The sequence below is a fragment of the Silurus aristotelis genome, assembly GCF_946808225.1.
Source record: "Silurus aristotelis genome assembly, chromosome: 13".
In the NCBI taxonomy this organism is placed as follows: domain Eukaryota; kingdom Metazoa; phylum Chordata; class Actinopteri; order Siluriformes; family Siluridae; genus Silurus; species Silurus aristotelis.
The window spans coordinates 22,787,229-22,798,671 of record NC_139586.1 but is presented as its reverse complement, the minus strand read 5'-3'; the positions used below and the strand labels follow the sequence as shown (position 1 = coordinate 22,798,671).

Here is an 11,443-nt window from a genome sequence, read left to right as displayed (position 1 = left end):
TTCGTCTGAAGGATTTATGACATTTATATATCTTTTTGTATATATTATATTATATTATATTATATTATATTATATTATATTATATTATATTATATTATATTATACACCACACTGGATTTCTTTTTTTGGCTTTTACAGTACAGTAAAAGTCTCTACTGAATGACTGACTTGCTAAAAAAAGCATTTATCAATTAAAGGGTTTTAAAGGACAGTGACAAGTAAAACTAAAAAATTCAAAAACTGACAAGATTTTAGCAACAAAATGCAGAAAATAGTGACTCTGACACTAAATGCTTAACCATATCAAGTAAAGCTTAAATAAAAATACATTCTCAAATACATTCAAACACTATTACTGATGAAATAATGGTGAAATTCATGCTTAATAAGGTTAATGATTTCAGAACATGCTGTTCAAGGAGAAATTTGGTTTCATCTTATACCCCAGAAATTTGACATTAATATATTTCTTATTGTTAATATATCATTTATTTATTATTACATAATAACTGAAGAATGATGTTCAATTTATTTATAAAAATCTTTTTCTTTAGAACACATGATCATTCATGTTCTCGCTTTCATTATAGCAGATGTATAAAGCTATAAAGTTCCCTCACCAGCCTCTCTTAGTTTTGTCTTCTGAAGTGGGATATAAAAAATAAAAACTTTTGGTTAGGTTAATTATACAGAGGTATGAAAGTAGAACTGAAATAGACAATGTTACTTGTGATCTCATGTTCCGGGCTTCAATACTATATTACTTTCTACTAATTATGGCAATTAGCTGGGCAACAGAGCTCATTCTGGTTAGCTAAGTGCTAGGACAGAAGTGATTTTTCTAAGCTTTTTGTTGTCTGAATGCATTGACTAATACTAGCAGGACTGAACCTTTTAGAACCTAAAGTCTCTGAAAGCAAGATCTGGTGCCATTTACAGACAGAAAGTTTCTGACACACGGCTAAATTCAGCTTTGCCTAGCCTTGCTATACCTGGTAGCCCCATTATTCCATCTGCAGAATGATTTAAAAGCACTCTCCAGGATGTAGAGTCTCTCTGGCTGGGCCAAAAGCGACCATAAAGACTAGAAAACATTAGCATGACCTCAGAGGCTTCACCACAAGAGGCTAACCACTGCAAAACCTCAGGAGCAGGAAGAGCAGATTACTGGTGTTCTAGAAAATACATTAGAGATCTGGTGCAAAGTTCTAGAGTGCCTTCACACTTGTTACACCACAGCACTGTTGAATTCTGGATTCTGATTGAACAGAAGGTGTCGATTAACATTCTTTAACAAATAGCTAAATTAATGAAAAAATAGCATTTTTACATTGTTATATCTATAGCTTGAGCTAACTAACACGGAACTGCACATCTGATGCTTCACATAAACGTGTTAGTGTATCTGGTGACATGTGACAGAGAGCTGATCTATTAATGGACAGAGACTCCAGTGTCAGTGTTTGTTTACTAGTTTAGGTTTTCCAAAATCTTTTAGGACAAAAATGAATGAGGTTTATGCTTTTTAACATTGAAAACTATTCATTTTAAAAGAGATAAAAAAAAGTGAGGTATGTGAGTTTATAGCTGCTATAATGTAAGTGAGAACAGGTACTACCTTTTTTATTGGACAAAAATGTCTTTAAAAAAAAAATCAATTATTGTTGACAGCTATTTAAATGATAGTAAAATTAGCAAAATTAGTACTAAGAGATGAGCACAATTTGGGTTACTGGAATTTCCACAGCAAACCAACACCTGTATAACCTCAAACATGTGGAGATCTCAGAACAAAACACTTATACTGCCAGCATAATAGTTAAAAAAAAATGCCCTATGGATCAGTCTGGTTTTTGCCACGAAGTAAATAAGGTGAACTAATGAAGGGGAAGATGATTCATGTTTGGATTTGTGAAAATTGGTAGCATCCTAGTACTGACTGTATCTATAATTCATTTTTTATGAACATCTTTTATGGTGTATATTTTGTGCTGGAAATCTCCATTCAAAACATCTCCAACTCTAATAAAGTAGAGAGTAAATATCCTCACATTAAGGCTGCTCATGTCATGGTTTTATTTCACTTGCATAAAATGTATTTGGTTACTCTTGTATCGTCAATCTGTGGAAATAAAATCCTGCTCACCTTGAAATTCCTACTCAGAAAACTGTAAAGGTCTAATGTCAACAAGGCTCCTCAAACCATTATCAGTAAAAATATCTGTTACTACTACCTTAAAAGTTCATATTCTAATTATTATTTACTTTTGATCAATCAAAACTGTACGATAAACAGTGTTCCTACAGTTTTGTAAAAGAAAATACATCCTCCGAATCACCAATGTAAGCTGACTTGCTTGTTGCTAGGAAAACACCTCCTTTTAAAGTGGCGGCCATGTTTTTTTCCAATCTTGCTGCTTAAAAGTGACATAATTCCATTAGTTCTGTGCTGAACAGTGAATCTTATAATCAGTGTTTATCCTTCCGATATGATGAAAAATGTTTAAAGTTTAGAATAATTTATTAGCTAATTACCGATGTTCAAGTATAAGGCTTTAACTCTCGTACAGAAAAATCTATACCTGTCCATGTAAAAGTTGATCTGTCTTTATTATGTAGCTTTTACAATCAATAATGTTTAACAAGCAAATTGTATTGGAACAAAGAATGTATGATCATTTTATCCAAATAGTCATTTGTTGGGAGTATTTTTTAAATTCATTCATCATTCATCCTTTTTTTTTTTTTTTGAATGAATGAATGAATATTTTTTAAATGTTTTTCATGAATAAACGTTCACAGTATATTTAATGTCATTGCTTATGGAAAAATTGTATATATGTTGCATATTCATTTAGGTTTTTTACATGTCGGTCTGTAAATAATATATGAAACTGTTAATTAAAAAAAATATATAATAAAAATCACTGAAATATTTTATGTAAAAAATTGTGTCTGAGGTTCAGGTGGCTTTTCACATGTAAAATATTGTTAAAGTTGATTCTAATAGATTAAAGGCAAAAAGAAACTCCTAGAAGGCATTATATTGTAAATGTAAAGTGTTAAAGGTGCACTATTTTTCTCAGAAGCCATTTCGAATTAGGTAAAGCTACAAAAACATTTCCTTTCTAGAATAGAATAAAATAAAATAGAATAGACTTTATATGTCACATATACTGTACGTTACAGCATAGTAAAAAACAATCTTCGCATATCCCAGCTTGTTTAGGGTCAGCCACGATACAGCTCCCATGGAGTGTTAAGGGTCTTGCTCAGGGGACCAAGAATGGCAGCTTGGTGGTACCGGCGCTCGACTTTCCGATCGGTAACCCATAGTCTTAATTACTGAGCTACCGGTTCCCTTTATTTAATTATTAAACTATATACTAATACAGGTAACAGGTCCCAGTCTGCTACTACTTTTTTACTTATACTCAGAAAAGATGTCTTTATCATACAAAGAAATATTATGTGATGATTAATGAGCAAAACAAAGCAGATTGTCAACTATGCAATACCAATATAAGGAGCAAAGGCATCCTCCTACAATGCAAGTAACCTGGAAAATTTTAAACATAAAACTCAGAACAAGGAGTTTATTAACAAATGAGATAATGATAAAACTGTGGTTCCTTTTTTCCACTCTGGGGCTTCCTCTGCTCACCCTGGGACTACTTTCCCCCAGCCTAGGGTTTGTTTCACCCATCCTGAGGCTTCTTTTACAAAACCTTGGCTTTCTTTTGCCCAGTCTGTGGATTTTTCTATCTATCCAGGAGCAGCACAAAAAATATATACAATACATTTCCTCAAAATGAATTGTACATTTGTTTTTGTTTTTAAAATGAACATATTGCACATAAATACTGTTAACAGACAGTGTGTGAGCTCATACACATATTTTATATCACAAAACATATTATATCATAAGGATAACTATTCAGCTTCATGCAAAGTGTGTAAAACGTCATCCACACACAAACAGTACATCTATGCTGTAATGCTGTCACCTGGTGGTGAAAGTGATTACAAGTTTTTCATAATATGTGACTGTTTTTTATATGTATAAGAAAGTACAAGAGAAAATGTAATGAAGTAATGAAGTGGTTTGTCATCAGGCTTTCCTGATCAGCCTGGAGATACTTTAACAGAGCCTGGCGTTTCTTTCTTTCAGTCTTCCTTTGTCAAAACCTGTTTTTTTTTCCTTGCCAGTCTTAAGGTTTCTCTTTCTACCCTAGCTAATTTGGGGCTATTTTAGCTCATACTGGGGTATCTGGGGCTTATTCTGCTCAACATACGGCCTATTTTATGGCATCTTTGAGCAATGCTGGGGCCTTTTGTACCCAGTCTGGGTTTTCTTTTTGCTCAGCCTGGGGCTTGTTTGGTATTACCCAGTGTTTCTATTCATCTTGAGGCTTTTTTCAACCTTCCTGGGGATTCCTCACAGGCGTTCTATAAGGCTCCTTTCACCCAACATGGGTTTTCTTTCACCCACTCTGGAGCATCCTATGGCTATCCTGGGGCTTTTGACCCGTCCAGCATTAATAATATCAACTTCTCCAGCAATTGAGCTACAGGAGCTTGTCTGTTGGATCAGACCACACAGGACCACACGGGCCAGTCTTTGCTCCTGACATGTATAAACGTCTGTCTGTCTGTCTGTCTATCTATCTATCTATCTATCTATCTATCTATCTATCTATCTATCTATCTATCTATCTATCTATCTATCTATCTATCTATCTATCTATCTATCTATCTATCTATCTATCTATCTATCTATCTATCTATCTATCTATCTATGAGGAAGTGGTAGATTAGTGGTTAAGATTTGCTGATCACAAGGAGAAGGAGATCCAGGGGTGATGTATCATGGCTGCGCTCTGATATATACACCTCCCAGACAATCTATGTGAACAACCATCTGTGCCGTACTGGTCAGTGCTACAGTGTCGCTGTGTTTATTGTTTCTGACATTTACTATGTCTGCTGTCTCCTTGTCATCTTCTTCTTTTTTTGGCTGCTCCAGTTAGAGGTTGCCACAGCAGATCATCTGTCTCCATAGTACCTGGTTATTTACATTTGACTCTTTCAAACCAACAACCTGCCTGTCTTTCCTTACCACATCCATAAACCTGTGTTCTTCTTTCTCTCCTTTCTGGCAGCTCTATCCTCAGCATTCTTCTACCGATATACCCCATGTCCCTCCCTCAACTTGTTTCCAAAATGTCCCACATGCACTGTTCCTCTAATGAACTAATTTCTAATCCTGTCCATCCTCATCACTCCCAATGAAAATCTCAGCATCTTTAGCTCTGCTACCTCCTGTCTTTTATTCAGTGCCACTGTCTCCAAACCATAAAACATCACAGGTCTCACCACAGTCCTAAAAAATTTCCCTTTTACTCTTCTCCAACCACTCCACCCTGCCTGCACTCTTTACTTTACTTCTCTAACTCCATTACTTTGCACTGTTGACCCCAGGTACCTAAACACCTCCACCTTCTACACCTTTTCTCCCTGCAACTGCACCACTCCACTGCACTCCTTCTCATTCACACACATGTACTCTGTCTTACTCCTACTGATTTTCATACTTTTTCTCTCCAGCATGTACCTCCAGCTCTACAGGCTCTTCTCAACCTGCTTCCTACTCTCACCACAAATCACAATATCATCCACAAACATCATAGTCCACGGAGACTCCTGTCTGACCTCGTCCGTCAACCTTTCCATCACAACTGCAAACAGGAAAGGGCTCAGAGCCGATCCTTGATGCAGTCCAACCTCCACCTTGACCCAGTCTGTCATTCCTACTGCACACCTCACTGCTGTCACACTGTCCTCATACATGTCCTGCACCACCCCTTACATACTTCTCTGCCACACCTGACTTAGTCATACAATACCACATCTCTAATGGCATCCTGTTGTACACTTTCTCTAAATCGACAAACACACAATGCAACTCCTTCTGACCTTCTCTATACTTCCCAGGTCAAATAATGTGTCTGTGGTGCTCTTTCTCACCATGAAACCTTACTGTTGCTCACAGATGGTCACCTCTTCTCTCAGCCTGGCTTCCACTACTCTTTCCCATAACTTCATGGTGTGACTGATCCACTTTATTCCTCTGTAGTTACTGCAGGTCTGCACATCTCCCTTATTCTTAAAAACGGTAGCAGCAAACTCCTTCTCCATTCCTCAGGCATCTACTGTCTCCTTCTCTCATTTTGTCTTTTGTTTTATTTCCACTACTAAATGTTGCACATGTGCACTTTTTTGCTCTTAGTTTAGAGTTTTGTGTAGTTCTGTGTTGCTTTCGTTCATTTATGTTGTTCAATGCACCTTGGTCCTGGGGAAACCTTTTTCGTTTCACTGTGTACTGCACTGTATATGGTTGAAATATACAATAAAGCCAACTTGACTTGATAAAGAATTTCCCTTTGTTTTAATGTTCATGTGACAAAAAAGCCCACTTATTTAGGAACTAATAGATGTATCATTAAAAAAATTAACTCCGTTTGGACCAAATCCAAACCATTAGATTTTTTTAGGTTTTTATTAAAAAAAATTTATAATAAAATATACTATATACTTTTAAAAATAAATGATATACTATTTGAGTTTTTACTTAGATTTTTAATAAATTTTGAACTACAGCAAATAATTCGAAAATTAATCATTTATAACTGAGGTGAAACGTGACTACAAAATGACCCGGATGAAACCTCGCGTGGCCCACGTCACCCCCCCACCACAAACTCCTCCCCCCCAAACTCCTCCCCCTCTCCTACCCTGCCCACTCAACACCCGCCTCCTGATCTACGATTGGTTCAGCCTGACTGTCCAATCAGCAACCAGTTCACGCGGCTGAATTACTCAATCAGAGGCGGGATTTGCCGGAATATGGGTGGGAGAGCAGAATACACAACCCATCTACTTGGCAATACTGACCTGAACCTATCTGAGTTCTTGCGGTGCACCGAGTAGTAAAATATACATCTGTTTTAGATTGCACACAGTTTTCAAGCGTTTTGGATAGTTATATATGTCCCTGGGATTTATTTTCGGTTTTATTTGTCAGCCAGCAGCAGGACGGCTAGCTGGGCTTGTGTTTATCGCTGAGCTGGCTAGGACTCTCCGGGAAAGCTGGACTGCTAACTGGGCTCCTCTTCGCCTTCCCTTATAATCCAGCAAGAGCATATACCACAAATTCCTTTTCCAATTCGCGCTTCACGAGACGAACATGAGGATCACAGTGGACTTTGAGGAATGTCTTAGAGACTCCCCGAGATTCAGGTAAGAATGGTCTGTAGGGTTTTTTTCTTTCTTTTTTTTTGGCTATTTTTGTCCAGGAATGTAAAGTTCCGACTGAGGAAACCAGACCTGAACTCCGCCGAAATACCGTCACGCGCTCCGATTAACCGCGATACAGTTGCGATATTTCTCTTCAAATCACCAAAAACTTTAAGTAGGTTATTGTGTAATAATAACCGATATTTCATAAAGGTGGTCAGATTGTCTGTCTGTCTGTCTGTCAATATCTATCTATCTATCTATCTATCTATCTATCTATCTATCTATCTATCTATCTATCTATCTATCTATCTATCTTAATTTCTAGCTATCTCTCTCTCTCTCTCTATCTATCTATCGATCTATCTATCTTTATTTCTGTATCTTTGAATTATCTATCTATCTTTATTTCTGTATCTTTGAATTATCTATCTATCTATCTATCTATCTATCTATCTATCTATCTATCTATCTATCTTAATTTCTATATCTTTAAATATTCTATCTATCTATCTATCTATCTATCTATCTATCTATCTATCTATCTATCTATCTATCTATCTATCTTAATTTCTATCTATCCATCTATCTCTCTCTCTCTATTGATCTATATTTCTGTATCTTTGAATTATCTATCTATCTATCTATCTATCTATCTATCTATCTATCTATCTATCTATCTATCTATCTATCTATCTATCTATCTATCTCTTTGAATTCTCTCTCTCTCTCTCTCTCTCTCTCTCTCTCTCTCTCTCTCTCTCTATCTATCGATCTATCTTTATTTCTATATCTTTGATCTATCTATCTATCTATCTATCTATCTATCTATCTATCTATCTATCTATCTATCTATCTATCTATCTATTGTAATGTATTCAATTATCTATCTGCCTGCTATTTATCTTTTTTAAATTCTATTTCTCTCTCTCTCTCTCTCTCTCTCTCTCTCTCTCTCTCTCTCTCTCTCTCTCTCTCACAATTTCTTTAGATTTATCTACATATCTTTTCTATCTCTCTGTCTTTCAAATGATTAAATACTGTTTGTTTATTTATTATTTACCTGTATTTGCACCACACTATTACAATGTTCATGTCTGATTGGTCAGATTGTGTTGAACTGTTACAGTGAGAGTCTCCAGTGTCAGTGCTTCGTAACAGTTTGAGGTGCAGCTGTAACTTCTTCACAGTAGCGAGTCACCGTGCAAAAGCCGAGCAATATGTGTGTATTTCTGGGTAAAGCAGTGACAAACCCAAACATTCACCTCTAACGATACCTCCAGACCAATTGTGTGTGCTCATGTTCAGTTCCCGTCATTCGGCTCACAATTTTAGTTCCTATGTATAATTAGTTCCTATCGACTGGTTGACACAAAAAAGGGGGAAGGAATATATAAACTAACCATGGTTTCATCTTGTGCTATATGACACTGGGTATACAGACATTCAGAAGAGAAATGAAACTTTGCATAAAAGTAGCAGAGCTGATCTGTCTATCTTGTAGATTTCACTAGTTAGTGTATGTAGCTTTCACAGTTAGTTTGCTGCTTGGTCTGTTATTCAGGCGTATTATTCCAGTCTGTCCTGTGGTTTAGGACGTAGCCGCTGCGATGCTGCCTTTTTGTTCTGACTTTATTTCTGTTTTTAATTAGTAAACCAGCGTACGGTTTAGAAATGATCATTGTTATGTTTTTTGTATTAGTTTAACAATCAACACCATGGTCTGTGGGTTGGGACGTGGCCGCTACTGTTTTCTTTTTCCATTTATTCTTTTTTTTTTCTTTTTTAAACTTGATGATTGGTGGTGGTGTAGGGTTTGGGATAAAGCCACTGTATCTTTCCTGTATTTCACGCAGGGGAAGTGTTGGTCCGCCCTCAGCTCAGGCTTTCCAGGCTTTGTGAAGTAAAGAATGACCTCCTCCCTCGTTTCCCCTCTCCCTCATTCCCATTTCACTCATTCCCCTCTCCTTGTTCCCTTTCTACTATCTCAGAGCACAGCAGCACAACAAGGAGCAGATGTTTAGAAAGTTGCCCACAGGAAACACTGGACTTGGGGATTTGTTCCCCTTGAGTTTTATCAATAAACAACACAACTTTAATGTGTTTTTGTTTTCCCCCGATTTCTTAACATAACCCTGTTTATGTACAGGAGTGAATAATTGTGGAAGCATTCGAACCACATTTAACGTATTACACGTGTTTGCGTCATCACAGTTACATTAGGGGGAAAAAAAAACCATAATTCAAACCATCTTTCATTGAAATGCAACAAGATCTGAAACAGCATTACAATACAGTGCTGAGGAATCCTGGATTCTGATTGGTCAGAAGTTGCACTTGTATTATAAACGGTTCACTCTAAAATACTATTTGAACAAGTTTGTGGTCACCTGACTAAGATTTGTATGTGCTTTTTGAACGTTGTTTTCCACATTTAGTCTCTATTTGGTGTTCTAATAACCTCCACTCTTCTGGGAACATCCATCCGCCCGCCCGCCTGCCTAGAGCAGGCCTCTCAAGATCTTCCACTGCAACCCATATAAACAATATCTTCATGGAGCTGGCTTTGTGCACATGAGCAGTGTCAATTGCATCTAGTTCAAGTGAGGAGACAAATTCTATCCTATCGCATGAAACATCCTATACAAATGTGTGTCTTCAACTTTGCTGTAGTTTGGGGAAGAACCACATATGGCCGGAGAATTCAGGTGTCTTGACATACAGTCCATACAGTGTATCTTGTCTATTTTAACGCAACAGCTCATTAATAAGGACTTAAAAAATAAATTATATATACACGTGTATATAGAGTAGGGCTGCAGCTACCGATTATTTGAGTAATAGAGTATTTTACCGATTATCCAATCGATTACCGCATTTTCCGGACTATAAAAAAACTGAGCCCCATAACATTAGACCAATGAAATTTATGAACGGGTTCAGGTAAACCAATGAAACTCTTTATATTAAATCAGATGCGCTCCCACTGAATCGGGCCGCACCACATCATAAATATGGACGAGGTTCCTCTGACGTTTGACCTGCCTCTAACTCTAACAAGAAAATCTGAATCATTCGTCACGCTGAAAACAACCGGGCATAAAAAAACGCACTTCACCTGTGTATTGAGCTGCACAGCATCGGGAGAAAAGCTTCGCCGATGGTGATTTAAAAACGTACGACGATGCCAAAAGAGAAACTCTCGAGAAAAATAGTTGTGAAAGGAAGGAGGAAGACAGTAAACAATGACTTTTTTGGTAGGCTACTGTTTAGATACACGCCGTGTAACAGACACTGTTTTTTGTTAAAGCCTGTGTAAAGTTCTGTGTAAAGTTCATTAGTTTCAGTGTAGACTTATAGACTGCGGCTTATAGACAGGTGCGGCTTATTTATGTTCAAAATAAAAACCTTTGTAAAATTCAGTGGGTGCGGCTTATATCTGGGTGCGCTTAATAGTCTGAAAATGACGGTAATCGAGTATTCAATAAGTACTTTTTCCTTTATTAAAGAGCAATTTTAATATACAAGAAAAAATAAGACTGGTATCTTAAAGTGAAGTAGTTTGTGTCCTTTTTAGATAAATGTAAATTTTTATTGCTGAAATTGGATACTTTAACCCATTTAATGCATTTAATTGCTATATTACATCAAAATGCAAATACAAATTTCTAAATAAATAAAAATCAAAAAATGTGTTTCAAATGGGGAAAAAAAGGTACCGTATTTTTCGGACTATAAGCCGCTACTTTTTTCCCACGTTTTGAACCCCACGGCTTATTTATGAATTTTAACTTAGTTTTTCCTGGTTTCACAAACTTCAAGCTAAAAAACTGAGCGAGATAACATTAGACCAATGAAATTTCCGAACAGAGACGAAAAAACGCGTGAGTGTGCGGAGGAGGGAGGGGGGGGGTAAAGGCGATAAGCGGAGGCGGAGGGAAAACTAGTTTTTTACTATAACTCCTGTACACTACGTATCTCTAAACTTTCAAATTTTTACTTTTTCTTCTTTGCCTATCTTAATTTTCGTCACAATCTTCGCTTTCTGGCTTCGCTTCGCCATCTAGCAGCGGCGTCTCGAGCTCGTACCTCAATCTTTTGCTCGCGTAACAAAGCAAAAAAATTGACCGCGTGACCGCTCGTACCT

At 36.9% G+C, this 11,443-nt stretch overlaps 1 protein-coding gene across 2 annotated transcripts in view; it reads left to right on the top strand.

Annotated features, from left to right (window-relative positions):
• The first annotated feature begins 6,907 nt into the window (after positions 1-6,907).
• The window catches only part of LOC310735889 (arf-GAP with coiled-coil, ANK repeat and PH domain-containing protein 2-like), a 51,570-nt gene continuing 47,034 nt past the window's right edge, over positions 6,908-11,443 (top strand). For both annotated transcript variants that reach the window (XM_083559151.1, XM_083559150.1), the window contains exon 1: positions 6,908-7,299. In XM_083559151.1, coding sequence (XP_083415277.1) covers positions 7,247-7,299 — 53 coding nt within the window. In that variant the 5' untranslated portion in view covers positions 6,908-7,246. The remainder of the gene's footprint in view (positions 7,300-11,443) is intronic.